General features: G+C 43.4%; 2 protein-coding genes across 2 annotated transcripts in view; one reads left to right on the forward strand and one right to left on the reverse strand.

The window, feature by feature from the left end:
* Positions 1 to 801, reverse strand: part of SLC35F5 (solute carrier family 35 member F5) — a 22,445-nt gene extending 21,644 nt beyond the window's left edge. Inside the window, exon 1 of the mRNA XM_072417843.1 lies at positions 504 to 801. The gene's annotated coding sequence lies outside the window, so the exon portion shown is untranslated. The remainder of the gene's footprint in view (positions 1 to 503) is intronic.
* Positions 802 to 969: 168 nt separating this feature from the next.
* On the forward strand, positions 970 to 12,150 carry ACTR3 (actin related protein 3). The gene is made up of 12 exons (XM_072417846.1): positions 970 to 1,095; positions 5,111 to 5,166; positions 6,702 to 6,826; positions 6,906 to 7,016; positions 7,431 to 7,526; positions 8,033 to 8,140; positions 8,302 to 8,445; positions 8,985 to 9,158; positions 9,662 to 9,754; positions 9,832 to 9,957; positions 10,196 to 10,279; positions 11,596 to 12,150. The coding sequence occupies exons 1-12, from the start codon at positions 1,052 to 1,054 to the stop codon at positions 11,689 to 11,691; spliced, it is 1,257 nt and encodes a 418-aa protein (XP_072273947.1). The 5' UTR covers positions 970 to 1,051; the 3' UTR covers positions 11,692 to 12,150.
* Positions 12,151 to 16,926: the final 4,776 nt, after the last annotated feature.

Here is a 16,926-nt window from a genome sequence, read left to right on the forward strand (position 1 = left end):
GAGAAGAAGGGACCGGGAACAGAGAAGGAGAAGAAGGGACCGGGAACAGAGAAGGAGAAGAAGGGACCGGGAACAGAGAAGGAGAAGAAGGGACCACGAACATAGAGGAAAAAAGAAGGTGAAAGGACCTGGAACTGAGTGGCAAAGGGATCGGGAACAGAGGGGCGAAGGGACCGGGAACAGAGGGGCGAAGGGACCGGGAACAGAGGGGCGAAGGGACCGGGAACAGAGGGGCGAAGGGACCGGGAACAGAAAGGAGAAGGAGAGGGATGAAGAATTGAAAGCCAGGTTAATACACTGCATTTTGTCACATGCTACCTTCATATCATGTGATACCATTCTGTCATGTGACCACTGCCATGGTGTGCATTGCTTCCATATCATGTGACCCCTGGAGTAGTGTCATGTGACCAATGCATGGAGCTATGTGTTGTGATTGGGCCGGGGACAGAATGGCAGCACCTAAACCCAAGAAGCGACCCTCTAAAATGTACCATACAAACCTCTCCTCCGGACTCCCTCGGTGACTACAAACAAATACACTTCCGGGTTTCTGAGTCTGCACACATCGCGATATCTAAACGTGGCTTATTAATACGACACTGTCCAAGGAAATGTAAGTACACTGCGCATGCGTATCACCCAAAACCAACCCGGCAGTATTGCGCATGCGTAGCATTAGTCCGATTACTGGGCATGCGCATTGTTATCTTGTGACCGATGAGCTTCTCTAGTAATGCAGACTAACAATTGCCCTGTGTACAGGCTGTGTGTGGGGTGCTGACATCAATATCCCGCTCCCGCTCGTCCCTCCCGTGTGCCTATAACGCCGCCTGACTTCCTCTATTTCACCATGGGCGCTTTCCATCTTGTCTCCTATTGGTTGTAATGTCCCGGCTCTCTCCTGTGATTGGTGGTAAAAGTTAGTGCTGTCAGGAATCCGATTGGCTGATGGACAAGACCCAGCCTGTGATTGGATAGCTGTCTGTACAGGGTTCCTAAGGCCGCCATCTTGCTGTCAGAGTGTGCGGAAGCCGCTCCCAGTTCAGTCATGGCGGCTCGGCTCCCGGCCTGTGTGGTGGACTGCGGTACCGGGTGAGAGAGGGTTCCGGGGGGTATGTGGGTGCTGGGTACGGGGACACGGAGTCAGGAAGTGGTTAGTACAGGTGGGAAATGTGGTTGACAAAATGGTGAAAACACAGAGGTTCCGCCTCTGCATTCTCTCCTCCGACCTGTGGTCAGATAATTATTTTTATTAATAAACAGAATTATATGGCGCCAACATGTTACACAGCGCTGTACATTACATAGGTTAAAGAACCCCCCCCCCCTTTACCGGACATGTTTCCCTCCCCAGGTGACCCCAGCATTTGTCAGGCATTGTGGGGTGTCACCTAGGTGTGCCGGTGATTGGTGTACGGCGCCATTATTATCCAGGCCTCTTACTGTGACCGGGACTGGTGACACCAATGGGTGTAAAGTTCTGGTTGTGCTTCTGGGAATAAAGAATATTGAATCTGGGGTATTTATTGCTGCCCCCCCTTCCCAACACCTACCTGACTGTACAGGAAGTAGTAAGAAATCTGCCTAATGGGGACACAAATACACCATGTGACCACCTCAACCCACCAGTCACAGAACAGGAAGTGAAGGGAAATCTCCCCTCTGGGGTCACAGATGCCTGGAATGTGTGGTGACATCCTGCAGATCTGTTCCAGCATAAATCGTCATCACACCAGAGAAAGAAACTGTGTGATTGTTTGTAGGAGGATATTGTGTGTGTGGCCTGTGCACCCCCATATTGTGTATTATTGTATATCTTGTATTTTTATAGCGCTATCATATTCCGTAGCGCTTTACTAGTTGGCCCTCCCATTACCACAGTCTATGGCTAATTTGGGGGAAGACAATCCCCGTATACTGATGTGCTGTGTGTATGATGTGTGCTCCCTGCACTCAGATAGACCCTGGTGGTTTGGTTCCCCCTAATATTTGGTTCCTGTTGCCTGCAGTCAGAATATTTCCGTCTTTTGGTTGTTGTCGGTCATTGTATGCGGTGGGGGGGTCTCAGGAATGCAGCCACTGATCAGTATTTGTGCCCTGGGGGTGGGATGTTTGCTGTGCAGGGTGGGGTACATTTCAGGTGTGTGGAGGGGTGGAGACCTCTCAGATTCTGCCATCTACATATAAGGAAATACTTTCTGCAGATTGTTGGACAGGAAATGTGTAAACCACAGCGCAACTTCTCCTGACTGTGAGAGCAAAATGTAACACAGCGCCCTCCTCAGAGTACACAGGGGGGCCACAGCTAAAGTATTTACCCCCTTCATGGGCAGAGTGGGGGAAGGGCACAGGTACTGTACACCCCCCTGGCTGGGGAGGGGGTATGCTGAACACAGAATTACCAAATCTGCTGGTATAGAGGAGATTTTCCTGCCGGTTTCCCTTCTGCTGACTATAAAAACAGAAGTGACTCACACATCAATTTCTGCCATTTACCACAGCCCACGTCCTTCTGATTCTTCAGCTACAAAAGAGAATCAGAGGGGAGGGGGGGCTAATGGCTTTAATTACAAATAAAGTGCAGTGGGATTAGATACGGAGTTGCAGAGCGGGTAGTTGTCCTCTGCAGAGATGAAGTTGCAGGAAAGATAAATAATGCCTCCGCAGGTATATGGGGAAGCACACACAGCACAAGGAAGAGTTGTGTATGGGACAAACAATAAGGTGGCAGATGGGTAAGAATATAGCCCCCAAGAGGGAGGAATAGGGGTATTGAGAGTAGCTCCCCCTGATGGTGGAACCACATGAAGCATAGCCTCATGGAAGGTGGAGGGACTGATAATGCCCACCTGCAGACCCCCCCCCCATATATGAAGGAGCTCCTATGCAGTGACAAGTAGGTCAGGAAAGACATGAGATGAAAAGGGGGACAGGGCTTCCCCCAGTGTAGGTAGAAGCAGATCAAAGGGGATATTGGCACCATTTCCCCTTCCCCAGCAAGGTGCTTGTGAATGAGGATATGAGGTGGATGGGGATGAAAGTTATACCCCATTATACAATGTTCTCCCCGGACCCTTTTAGCTAGGTGTGCCACCCGGCACTTTTCAGTAACCACCAGGCTGTTTTGGGTGATTACTGATGAGTTGGGTCACAATACAGAGGCTACCACCCATCTACAATTTCTTCCCACCCAGCTTAAAAAAAATTCTGGGTTGAGCACTGTTATACCTCTTTAGGAACAACACCCCCCTCCTATCCTGATCATTCTTCTCACAAAAGTTTACTGGGAATTTTTAGTCGGTCTCAGTGAATAATTGAACTGAAGAATATTTGTTTTCTGACTGCCATGCTGATTCATTGGCTTCAGTGCTGTGTGAGATGGGACAAGTGTTAGGATAATTCATTCTGATAGTCTATGATAGTAATGTGCTTGTCAGATGTAGAGAGCAGCAATGGAAGCCCAGGAAGGTCTCTAACATTACAGAGCTCGGGTTAGAGGAGGAGAGACGGTCTGAAGTGAAGTACTTTGTGTATAATGGAATGGGTTTACCTGCTTCAATCAGCACCAGCCTTCAAAGAATTCATACATCACATCCATCTGTATCCCTCCAGTCATATAAGTGCAGCAAGTTACAGCAGACCATTCATTGTATTTCAAACATTTTAGTCAGTTTTAAAGGACACTAGAATTGGGGAAACTTGGGAAGTCACATACAACGAAAGTAAAGATTTTTTTTTTCCTCTTGCAATATCTAAGCTAAAAGATAAGAGATCCATGTTTTTTCATTCTGTCTTTGTCATGATCCAGTTCAGTTTATTCAATACAATGCTAATGCTAGAAGCTTTCCAATTACAAGCTATTGTTATTCGGGCTGCTAGGAAAATATATGCAATCAGGTGGGCGGTTGGTGGGCAGTGTTTTGTCTTGAAAGAATTGACGTTTGGGTAAATTAACCTGAGTGACTGATTGGATCAGATGAAAGCATGCATAGTTAAAGCATGTAACATTGTACCCATTTTGCCACAGTCAAGCATTTAACTTATGAAGTCTAACCAGTACCAGTTCATTTAAACTTTAAACTTGGCTTTGATAAGAGAAAGACCAATCCTTGACCTCTGATATCTTCAGGAATACATTCTGAAATGTAATAATATATTAAAGCTAACGTAAACCCAAAACAAAAAAAATCGCACTTACCTTCAATCCTGCAGAGCAGTCTGTCCATAAGGAGGTTTCTTCCATCGGGTCCCGGTATCCATCTTTGGCCTGGCGCAGAGGTAGCACTGCCATTATCTCCTCTCTTCTTTTGATTTCTTCTTCCTGTCACCCAATCTTGCACTGCGCAGGCGTGAGGTCGGGTAACGTAGATTGGGAACAAAATTGCCAATCTCGCTGAGCATGCGTGGGATTGGCAATTTTTTTCTATAGATGAAAGGTCTCCTTGAGAGATGAGAGCATCTCTTGCATGCACAGAAGGAGCAGCCCGCAGCCTCCCGGGATGTGTGACGTAGGTATCCTGGGAGGCTCTGGGCACCCATTTAGTCTTCATCACCCGGGTGTTGCAAAAAACAAAATTTTTACTTACCATAAAAGGGTAGACAACCCTTTTATTTAAAGTAAAAATTCTAAGTTTAGGTACGCTTGTGTGTGTGTATAAATTATATATATATTGTATAAAATATAATGCAGATAAATACCTGGAAGTGTGAAATGTACATTTTCTGTATCTGCTGTGCCCCCTTCCTCCATGAGCTTTATACTACATTACTAGGGTAGATTGAAGGTTTTTTATTTCTGCACCTCCTCACTAAATCATTCAAGGTAAGGTTTCTCTTCCCCGACAGCCCAGCCTGAGCATATAGTATTCATGCATCCAATGTGAGTAATTAATTGGCCATTATAAATGCTCCCTGGGGAAGACTTTGTGGTGCAGGAAGAATAACGTTTTAGTGAGGGCTCTGCGTAGGAATTTCCCTATTTTATAGAGATTTGGCAACCTCTGTTAGGTGTGTTGAGGTTTGTGGGATATCCTGGGATATTCTTTCTCGTGGTTTGTGAGATATTTCCCCAATGCATGCAATGACACCAATATTTTCTATTTTTCAGATACACAAAGCTTGGATATGCAGGGAACACAGAGCCTCAGTTCATCATCCCATCATGTAAGTATGGCCATCATCCAACATTAGCTGATCAGCCAAAACATTTATTCCACCTCCTAATATTGTGTACATTTCCCTGGTACCAACAAACCAGGTCCCACCTATTTGAGGAATGGACTCCACAAGACCTCCACAGGTGTCCTGTGTAGGTTCAGCTTCCCTTTAGGGGCCGTGCAGAAGACTCTAAAAACTTCTCCCAGGTGCAGTAACAGTTGGGGAGAATCACCTCACGGCTGGAAGAATCCCTCATTGTACTTCCAGCCTACCTTCCTATAATGCAATCTCTGCCTTGATGCTCTTATCTTTTCACATGTCCTGCCAGAAAACATAATTCATCTGGGCCATCTTCTATTATTACCCTGTAGTCTGGTTCTGACATCTGCATGCCTTTCTGTAGCTCCTCTTATGGTGGCTAGGGATCAGCTTGGAAAAACAGACCAATCTGTGGCTACACTTTCTTCCCCGTCTACAGCAAGCTGAGAATTTCTGTATGTTCTGACAACTGTCAGCTTTGTTTTTCAGCCATTCCAAGAGATCGGCCATGCTAGAGATCAGCACCCCCAACCCACCCCATCCTCACAAATTGGTGAGATGTGGACCCCATGACTGTCACCTGTTCCCTGGTTGTCCTTTTTTTTGGCCCACTTTTAGTAGATCCTAACCATGGCATACGGGGGACACCCCACCCTGACCTGCTGTTATGGAGAAGTTCTGACCCATCATCCAGTCATCACAATCTTGTCATTGGCTCAGATCCAAATACTTGTCTGTTTTTTCTGCTTCTAACACATCACATTCAATGACTGACTCCTCGCATGCTTCCTCATATTCACCCCCCCCCCCTGTTGTCAGTTGCCATTGTAACCAAATCACCAATGTCATTTTTTCACATTTTGAAGTTTTGGCTTTATTGCTGTACGTTCAAAAGGATTTGAGAATTAGTGTAAGTCACAGGGCGTGGGCTATCCCAGACGAGCCAATCGGAGATCATATGATCTAGCTGAAATAACACACCAAGACCCAGATCAGCAACATGGACTTTGTACCTTCTGTTAGTTGAGGCACAACTGGATATATAAGGAGTGTATATGCTTTTCAGTTATTGTTTTATTTGAAACATTTGCCTGATGTATTCAATATTTATGACAAATAAAAAAAAATTGAGTGTTTAAAACCCCACATTTCTGTTTTGATACACTGACATAAGTAAAACACACTAAACATTTGTAAACTGTAAAAAAAAAAAAAAATACACAAAAAATGTGCCTTCCCTTTTGAACCCTCTGTCGGGTTAATTGAAATCTGTGTTTCTGCTAGGAAGAACAGAAAACGGTGGTCCTTGGTAGATGGAACTTGATGGGGAAAAATAATAATTTCAGGGAACATTTTGACATTTTTTGAGTTCAGCCATCCATTTCCTGTTAAAGATCCAATTTGTTTGTTCTGTAGTGGGACCAGTGGGGGTTGGGGTGATTTGACCCCCTGTTATGGGTATACATTATATTTGACTCTGAATACTTTTTTTTCCCTCCTAGGTATTGCCATCAAGGAGTCTGCAAAGGTTGGAGATCAAGCTCAGAGACGTCTCATGAAGGGTGTGGATGACTTGGACTTCTTCATTGGTGATGAAGCCATAGACAAACCAACATATGCCACAAAGGTATCTTAATCACATTTCCCTTGCAAAGTATTTATAGTGAGAGAACATGTCAGGATTATTTCATTACTTGTCACCACAGTGGCCTATTCGTCATGGAATTGTAGAAGACTGGGACCTGATGGAACGCTTTATGGAACAAGTAATTTTCAAGTACCTCCGAGCAGAACCTGAGGATCATTACTTCCTCCTGGTAAGTCTCATACCTATTAGTGTGTGATGGAGGTGTGTACTCCTCCTCCCCATTAGTGTGTGTGATGGTGGCAGTGTGTACTCCTCCTCCCCATTAGTGTGTGTGTGATGGTGGCGGTGTGTACTCCTCCCCAATAGTGTGTGTGATGGTTGCAGTGTGTACTCCTTCTCTCCATTAGTGTGTGTGATGGTTGAAGGTGTGTACTCTTCCTCTCCATTAGGGTGTGCGATGGTTGCAGTGTGTACTCCTCCTCTCTATTAGTGTGTGTGTGTGATGGTGTCATGTGACCCCATGATGAGTGGAGAGGGTAGATGGATGATTTGTGTTTCCTTATCCTGTTCCCAACCCATTGCATAAAGCTATAAATGTATTCTGTGGTTGAAGCTTAGCAATTTTTGCTCTATTTCCCTTCAGACTGAACCACCCCTGAATACTCCGGAAAATAGAGAATACACTGCCGAGATCATGTTTGAGTCCTTCAATGTTCCTGGACTGTACATAGCTGTGCAGGTAAATCCCCAAATTCAGTCTTATGCTTCTCAGGTGAATTGAAGGAAATGGGATGTCTCCTGAACTAGTCAGTATTGCTGAGAACACTGAAAAATGTATTTATTTTTTATGTAATATTGGACTTGGAGTATAGTGTAGTAAATAGCATAAACCCTGTGGTGGGTTTGGGTCCCTATGCAGTTGGGATGGTGAAAAGGTGTTGGGGATAAAACAGGTCCCTGTGAGATGTAATGGGGAGCCGTGCGTAGTGTGAAGGTCTATGTCCCCAAAAGCACTAAGCGTGAAGAATAGATCAATGAAAGAGGTGACGGAAAGCTAGCAGTAGCATAGTTAAGGGTTGACAGCACTACTGTGGGGCTACAGTCCATGTAAGTGGTAACTGTGAGCTACTGGTGGGATTTAGGTTCTCACAGAGATGACAAGTAACAAATGTTTGGGTCTAGGCCTTGTCTATGAGAAAGGAATTAAAGTTCTTCAAATATTGATCTATATTTGCTTGTCCCCAGGCTGTCTTGGCTTTGGCTGCATCTTGGACATCCAGACAAGTTGGTGAACGCACTCTTACTGGTACCGTGATAGATAGTGGAGATGGTGTCACCCACGTCATTCCAGTGGTAAGTTCATGGTCTTTTCTGTATCCAAAGATTAGGCATTATTATTCCAAAGGTCTGCTTCCACCAATGAGTGTCGCTTACCAATGAGGCAATCATTTTATTTACTCTACACAAACTCATGATTGTCTTTTTTTGGTTTCTGTTTTTTCTTCTTATTCTAGGCTGAAGGTTATGTAATTGGCAGTTGCATTAAGCACATCCCAATTGCTGGAAGAGACATCACATATTTTATTCAGCAGTTACTCAGAGACAGAGAAGTTGGCATTCCCCCTGAACAGTCATTGGAAACGGCAAAGGCTGTAAAGGTACAGAACAGATTGCTTACTGGATATGATTGTGTGTATGAGTAGTATGGTATTTCACTGTGTGCAATACATGCATGAACCCACCATTAGAACATGAAGGGATGTCGCACACAGGATTCAGTTCGCTAGCACTTGTCCCTCTGTGTGCTGATGGTTGGGGCCAAATACATTGGATCCTGTGCGCATGATAGTTGAGGCCAACCTCTCAGAATTCTGTGTGTATTGCTACATCCCTCTGTGTGCTTATTGTTAGGGGTGGGGTTGTCTTATTCCAAGTACTTTGTGCTAAGTAACATCTCTCCGTGCAATTGGTTAAGATAATATTTGCAGATTCCTCTATTTGGAGTGACGTCCTGTTTGATGGCTGAGATATCCTTTCTAGAATCCTGTATGTGAGATGTCCTCACTGCTGCTCCCCATGATCCTGTGATATGCCCAATGCTCTTGTCATGGCTGCCTTCATATGTCCTGTGGGATCTGCTTCTTCTCTATGGTGTGCTCTTTGCTGATCAGATTTATTTTCCTTGTCTTCTTTTTAGGAACGCTTTAGTTATGTCTGCCCAGATCTAGTGAAAGAGTTTAGCAAGTATGACACGGATGGCAGTAAATGGATCAAGCAATATACAGGTGTCAATGCAGTCTCAAAGAAAGAATTCAGTATTGATGTTGGATATGAGAGGTTCCTTGGCCCTGAGATATTCTTTCATCCTGAGGTGAGACATGGCCTGGAATATACATGGGGTGGGAGGGAAGATACTCACAATCTGGGTACAGGAACACGAAAAACCTTGTAGGTGCACAATCATTGTATGGACTGATTTTTCTCATGATCATTGTGAAATATGTTGTCCATTGTATGGAGTGCTGTACGTCCTGGGTGGTGTAGTAGAGGGGCACAGAGACCATAAGAGGTTGGAGGATGCATTCACTGTCCTATGTACAATATGCTGTACATCTTGAGCAGTGTGGTATAGAAACCCCAAGGGGTGCACTGCCTATCATCGAGTGTTGTACACACAGTCGGCTCCAACCAGATTATTGTAATTCTTGTTCTGTGGGAAACGGTTGAATAGAGCATACTTACATGTATTTAAAGTAATAATGGGAAGTTTTGCCTGCACAGGTTGTTGGAGTCACTTCATGGATGGGTTGTTGGGGATTACTTTCTGCTTTGAAACATTTTCAGTTATTGGTGGTCCTTTGCTTTTGTTTTCAGTTTGCCAATCCAGATTTTACGCAGCCAATTTCGGAGGTTGTTGATGAAGTCATCCAGAATTGTCCTATTGACGTTCGACGTCCTCTCTATAAGGTACATTAGGAGATCCCTATGTTTGTCTGTTTAGATGATAGGGAGCAGTAAATAGCACTTATATCTTCTTTTCTTAGAACATTGTTCTCTCCGGAGGTTCCACCATGTTTCGAGACTTTGGTCGTCGCCTGCAGAGAGATTTGAAGAGAACTGTTGATGCCAGACTGAAGCTGAGTGAAGAGCTGAGTGGGGGCCATCTTAAGGTTGTAATTTTTTTCAGATGAGGCATCCCCCTTTTATGCTGTAAATCTCTATCCCTTGGTTTCTGACACTAATAAAATCTGTCTGTATTGTTTCTACTACTTGAAAACTTTCTTTGCATTGTGACAGCCTATACGCATTGAAGGAGACCGGTTCTGTAAGAACCCAAATTCTCCAGCACTGCCTTTCTCTGTTCTGTCCCACCCCCTGACATAATTTGTCTCCTGTCTTCTTCTTTAGCCGAAGCCCATTGATGTGCAAGTGATCACTCACCACATGCAGAGATATGCTGTCTGGTTCGGAGGATCCATGTTGGCTTCCACGGTAAGTCTATGGTAGTCACAGGTGGAAGGGATTCATTCTACTGTAGTACAGGTCCCATTTCAATTTGTAAGTGCACCAAATGTGTAGATATCAAGTTGTGGTATCATATTCATGTATACTATTTAAAGAGAAACTAAACTTTAAAGCAGCCCAAAAAAAAAAAAACCACTTTCCTTAAATCCCTACCTGACCCAGGCGCAAGATTGGTGTTTAAAAAAAAAAATCTGAATTTTTACTCTACATGAAAGGGTTGTCTACCCTTTTGTGTAAGTGAAATTTCTGAGTTTAGGTCCGCTTTAAGTCTTCACCCAGCCTGAAAATACCAGTAAGATACATCAACTAGAATACTGTTAGAAATATGCACAATCCTGCCCTCTGCTGGTCATTTGTACTGCTGGCAGCTTAAAACAATGGTATATTACCTGTGTACTCCTGCCCTCTGCTGGTCACCTCTACTTCTGACAGTCTGCAAGGTGATAAAAGTTTGTAATGTCTGTGCTGCCAATAAGGTCACATGCCAGTGCTGGTTGTACACAAGCATTTTATCCATCATACTCCCTGCTGAGTTAAGCCACAATAAGTTCCACAATCCAAACAAAGCTCTGTGGCCTGTCTGACCTCTGCAGAAAGATCATTGCTGCACACAGGGGTAAGGATCCTTCTTTACAGCATGCTATCAGAAGGCAAGCTTTCCTACTCGGGCTGTGACATCCTTCTAAAGCAAAATAGTAGGATGAAAAAGATCTATATGCATTGGTTCCTCTGAAATTATAATAAAAAAAAGAATAAAGTGAGCGTTAAGTTGGACTGATGTTGTAATAAACCTAAATTGGGGTCAAGTAACTGACTTGCTAGATAACTAATCCCCTTGGGTATGGGTGCTTCCCCCATTTTCCAGTGCCCTCTAAATAACAGTGTAAGGATGACACAGGAATGCCTGGACCCCATAGAACTTTTGTCACCCCATGCTCACCACTCTTCCCTAGGAGTCCCACCCCATATCTGGGAAGTATTGGACTTCTCATGGGGCTAGTTTAGGGAGTGTAACTGTCCGTAGTAAAGAAAGTAAATGTTACTCTGCTCTAAATAGGCTGAGTTCAGGTGTACTTTAAACATAAATGGCTTCCTTTAGAAAAGTCACCACTTATTTATTTAAAATCCCTCCTCATCAATAGTGGAAGCCACATTGTCAGGTAGAGCATATTGCAGCTGCTAGGCTCCCTGTGTGATATTCACAGAACAAATATCGTTGATTAAGGAATAACTGTTACTAAAACCAGAACACAGACTGACCGCTTGACTTTTCTTCCTTTCAGCCGGAGTTTTACCAAGTGTGCCACACCAAAAAAGACTACGAAGAGATTGGGCCGAGTATCTGCCGTCACAACCCTGTCTTTGGGGTCATGTCTTAATGAATTTAGTTCTGATGTGCTGCTCACAGTCCGCTGACCTGGGCAATGTCTTCTCTGACCCTGATCGATTCCAATACGGTTTAATAAAAGAAAAGCACTGGGCTTTAGTTCTGGTATTCTGTTTGTATGTGAGTGGGGGTGTCACACTTGTATCAGGACATAGATTTGTGCTATGTGACAATTCTTTATGCAGCATCCTGTGACGGGTCATAGGAACATCTTGCTGGCTTTTATATGTTTATATATGATTCGGTCCCATATCGTACGACCTGCTTTTGGGAACCCGAGAGCTTCTCATGTGCTGTATCCTGCCTGCTTCCTGTTCTCTGCTTTCAAATACAATGGGGGCCATATTTGCAGTTGTATGGTTGGTTTTGATTATAAAAATTAATGCTGAACTAAAAAGTTGGTTTGTTAAGCCTGAACCCAATTCAATAAAGTCCACCATATCTTTTTTTACATGGCCTCTTTGCTTGTCTATAATGCTTCCTGCCTATTGATGGATGTCAATGACAACCCTGCCTGCTTTGTGGCACAATGACACCATTTGTTGCAAAAAAAACATATTGCAGATATGACAGAAAAGTATAATATTTACCAGCTGAACATTCTGGAATTGTAAAAAATACTTTCAAAGACAACTGATGGCACACGTTTTATATAGACCAAGCGTGTGTGTGATGGGGATAGGGGATTATGGAATCCCTAAACAATGAGGGAAAATAAATCCAACGCAAAAAATATCACCTAATCTTGGACCTAATCTGCAAAGACTTCACTAGTGAAAAACAACATTCCTTATCAATCCGTGTCCAACTTTCTTGTATAGCAGATCAGTTTGTAGATCTGCTAGCAATGATATTGAAGTGATTTGCCTGTTCTGAAGAAGTTTAACCACACAGCATAGAGTGTTAGGATGCAATATCGTTCTATAAAAAGAACTTCGTCCCCAAACTTACAAAATGTCAGTGTACACCTGTGTGCATCCACTATAGAGGTAATGATTGCATCTCCTCATTGCACCTTCCCTCTGCCTTCGTATGCATGGTAAGTAAATATAACTCGCAAGTCATTATCTCATCTGTAGGTTGTCCTCATCTGCCTACCTGCAATAATGTTTTGTAAAGTGGAAAACACATGGCTGGGGACAATCCCAAGGAAAGGTGCTGATGGGGCAGATTCGGTTGATCCTCCAACCACAATAAAATGTAAGCATTGTGACACCAGGGGTTTTATTCTACATCATCAATGAATCTACACAGTAGTCATCTGAAACCCTTGAGCTCTCTATAGCGTGGTCTGGCATGCTGGAGCTTGCTATGTGCTGGCCTTTTGGCATCACTGAGGCCCCTCTATGCTGTGGTCATATGGCATCCTTTAATATCCTGCTGTTAGCCAAAATCTCTGAGCTTTGGATGTTGGGGCTCTCTGAAATCTTTGAGGTCTTTATGCAGCTCTCTTCCAACATAATCAAGGACTCGATGTTCATCTGGCATCCGAAAGGGTCTTTCATACAGAGGCAGATCAAAGATTTGTGATTGTTGCAGCTCATAGCAGAAAGGTTGGTTAGCAGAAACACAGCAGCTGCCCATATTAACAGATTGCAGGAGACAACAAAAAAAGTTTGTTCCATTTCTAAATTGGTAGATTTCCAGCTGACAGCCTTGGTACTCAATCGTCATCATCTGGGGATGGGGGAGGATGTGTAATAGGTAAATAATGTCACATAAGCCTTTGTGTATACATCAGTAAAGAGTTGCCTGCTAGAGATCCCTTCTTTCAGCAAATAACTGAATAGCCACAAGGGGTCCCCACATGTAATAAGCATTGTACCTTGTGTAAATGGGTAATGTTAGCTTCATATGAAAGGCCTTTCATTCAGCAGTTGCTGGAAGCTGCCACAAGAAGGCGCCACATTCTTATTTTTACACAGTATTTATGTAGCACCAACATGTTAAGCAGCACTGTACAAAATGTCATAGTCTTGTCCCCACCATAGTCATGTCATTAACACAGTCTAAGACAACTTTTGAGGTAAAGATGATTAACCTAACTGCATGTTTTTTGGAATGTGTGTAGGAACACAGAGGAAATTCATGCAGACAGGGAGAACATACAAACTCCATGCAGATAGTCCTGGCTGGAATTTGAACCTGTGACCTAGTGCTGCAAAGGCCAGAGTGGTTACCTGTATGTAGCTCATCACCCAACATGAACAATTTGAGTGGTATTTATTACCACATAAAGTAAGTGCAATTCTGCACTCCTGCACCTCCTGGTGTTTTCTCCAAAGAAAATAAGTGGATATCTTCCAGTGCAGGTGTGTGATATGGCATTGAGAGGCGGTATACAGCACTTCCACCGACTGATTGTGCAGGTGTATGGAGACAGGGAATGATTTTGGGAACTCTTGGCCAGGAAGCTGACACTCTACCTTGTTAACCTGTAACCCTGTTAGCCTGTAAACCAGAAAAGTTTTTTGCCCTAATTTTAGGATAGAAACACAAATGAAAGCTAAGTTTTTTTTTGTTTTTGTTTTTATAAAGGAGCTATAAACATTAAAGTTTTGCAGCTATAATAGGGATATAATTAGGATGAGTAGGAACTTTACTTGTTCTTTAGAAATGTCATCATTGTCTGCTTACATTATTCTCCATTAAACATAAAAATCTTCTAAAACCTAAATCTGGATTCATATTACTGAATCTGTGTCTGCAAAAGAGTGATGTGTGAGGCCATGTATAGATAGTTATAACCACCATTATTAATATTTTTAATTACCAGGATTTATATAGCGCCAACATATTACGCAGCACTGTACATTACATCAGGTTCAGTGCACAACTGTTTATGAACCAAACCCAGACAGATATTCCCACAGAAATCCAGATTACCAGACCCTCCTGTACTATTCATGTACAATTCATGCAGTAGATGACACCTTCCCTGCTAATTGTTATTGGATGGCTGAATGGGAAGAATTTATTATTTATCATTCTGGTATGGAATGTCACGATATATCACCTCCATACAATGAGGTGTAATTCTTCCAGCCGGGTGGGACAATGCATACCGCCTCTCTGATCAGCAGCTGGGTGAGTTCTAACTTCAGGTTCAGTGTTCTGTTTCCAGAACTTGTCTTTTAATGAATGTGACTCCATAATATGCACAATTCATATAGAAAGAAGGAAGATGGAGGAGTCCTGAGGGTGAGGGTGGCTCCACAGTGAATCGTTTAGTGAATTTGTTGTCAGTGTATGAGGTATGGAGGCAATCTACTGGGACTATTACATGTTATAGAGATTTGTAGTTTTAGCATAATTCTCATTGCTACATCAGAGACTGCAGGGTCAAAGCATGTGGTATATCGTACAAGATACCCCTGGCATAATACCCCTTTATGAAACACAGTATGACCATTGCTGACTAGTCGGGTCCTAAAGCCCCATTACAAACATTTGAAGGTTTAGAGTGTTATACAGAGTGTATGGAGGATATAAAATGTGGCATGTACTATCTGTGTGGGGTGAATGACAAACATCATGGCATATTAGACACATTGCAGGGCGTACGCAGACTTATTGGACTTGAATCTTGGAGAGCAGTGTGTAGTATTATGTGTGGTGCCGCTAAAATAACTTACCTAAATTCTTCCCAACCTTCCCTCTCTGCCATCCTCCTCACTGTTAACATCTCTGCCCCTTTCTGCCACCTTCTCCACTACTGGCTCATCTACCCAATCTCCTCTCTTATTTCTACATCTCTCCACTCTGCTGAATAAATACCCAGCCTTCTGAGACATCTTACCTGACTTTCTGCACATCTGCCTGGCCCATCCTGTGTGCCAACTTCACTACTATGGGGTCAGATGCACTGCCCTCCTCTGCTGCCTTCTCCAATGCCAGTCATGTGCTCAGCTGCCCCTCTCTACCAGCCTCCTCAATGCCTAACATCTGCCCAACCTTTTCTCTCTGCCAGCCTTTTCACTGCTAACATCTGCCCAACTTTCCTTCTCTGCCAGCCTTTTCACTGCTAACATCTGCCCACGCTTCCCTTTCTGCCAGCCTCCTCAGTGCCTAACATCTCTGCCCCTTTTTTGCCACCTTCTGCACTACTGTATCATCTGCCCAACCTCACCTCTATTTTCTACCTCTCTTCACCTCACTGAATATATACCCAGCCTTCTGAGACGTTCTACCTGACTTTCTGCACATCTGCCTGGCCCATCCTGTGTGCCAATTTCATTACTATTGGGTCAACTGCACTGCCCTCCTTCTCTGCTGCCTTCTCCAATGCCAGTCATCTACTCAGCTGCTACTCTCTGCCAGCCTCCTCACTGCCTAACATCTCTGCCCCTTTCTGCCACCTTCTCCACTACTGGATCATCTGCCCAGCCTTGCCTCTCTGAGAGTTTTGCCACTGTTCTCTATTTATTACTTCTGAATACCATTGCAGGCTTCCCTTTCCCTCCATCTTCCTTGTACTGTCTGCAATCCTCTGCACTATTCAATGGCTGCAATATTCTCTTCTGCCACCTTTATTACCGCCATGTTATGTTTTCTCATTCAATGTTTGGCATTCATGTATTGAAGATGTAGATTTTACTTCTATCTCTTTCCTTGTTTATCTTTGCTGGATTTATGTGACACAATTGGGTGAATAGAATATTGTAGAGATTTTGGGGGTCAATTCACTAATAGGTGATTTTTTTTCCTTGCACATGATTGGGTATTCTTTGTGAAGTAAATGTTTACCAGATTTACTAAGTAAATGATCTTTGGCTAATTGAACGGCCTCCTTCAATAAATCACCAGAGTGGCTCTTCTCACCTTTTCCTTGTGATGAAAACAAATGGTTTAATTATAGAGGAAGAAATAAAAGCCGCCATCAGCAGTAACTATGGAGAAGCAGAATCTGACTTGTCACATTGTGTCAGGCTGAGAAATTGCACACACAATTGTATTGTCTGACGTTAGTGATTAATGGCGGCAGCGGTCATGTAAGAGACATGTGAGGCTGGAATTATGCAGCAAGTGCTCAGGGAATCAATAAGGATCTCTGTGTAAAGATGTCTCTTCACATCCAATCCAGGAATATAGCAATACTAAGAATCCTCTAAATATTGCTCAACCATTGTTTGAAAAATGTTTTCAGTGCTTCAGTAGAACAGACAGCCAATCTATACAATCCAACCAATCCATACAGATCCAACCAATCCACACAGATCCAACCAAT

The sequence above is a fragment of the Pyxicephalus adspersus genome, chromosome 7 (genome assembly GCF_032062135.1).
Source record: "Pyxicephalus adspersus chromosome 7, UCB_Pads_2.0, whole genome shotgun sequence".
NCBI classification, from domain to species: Eukaryota; Metazoa; Chordata; class Amphibia; order Anura; family Pyxicephalidae; genus Pyxicephalus; species Pyxicephalus adspersus.

Excerpts from the sequence above, each read along its gene's own strand:
- ACTR3 (XM_072417846.1), top strand. The coding sequence starts at position 1,052 with ATGGCGGCTCGGCTCCCGGCCTGTGTGGTGGACTGCGGTACCGG. Across the intron at positions 9,159-9,661 it reads AGATATTCTTTCATCCTGAG|TTTGCCAATCCAGATTTTAC; the intron begins GTGAGACATGGC and ends TTTTGTTTTCAG. Across the intron at positions 9,958-10,195 it reads TGAGTGGGGGCCATCTTAAG|CCGAAGCCCATTGATGTGCA; the intron begins GTTGTAATTTTT and ends CTTCTTCTTTAG.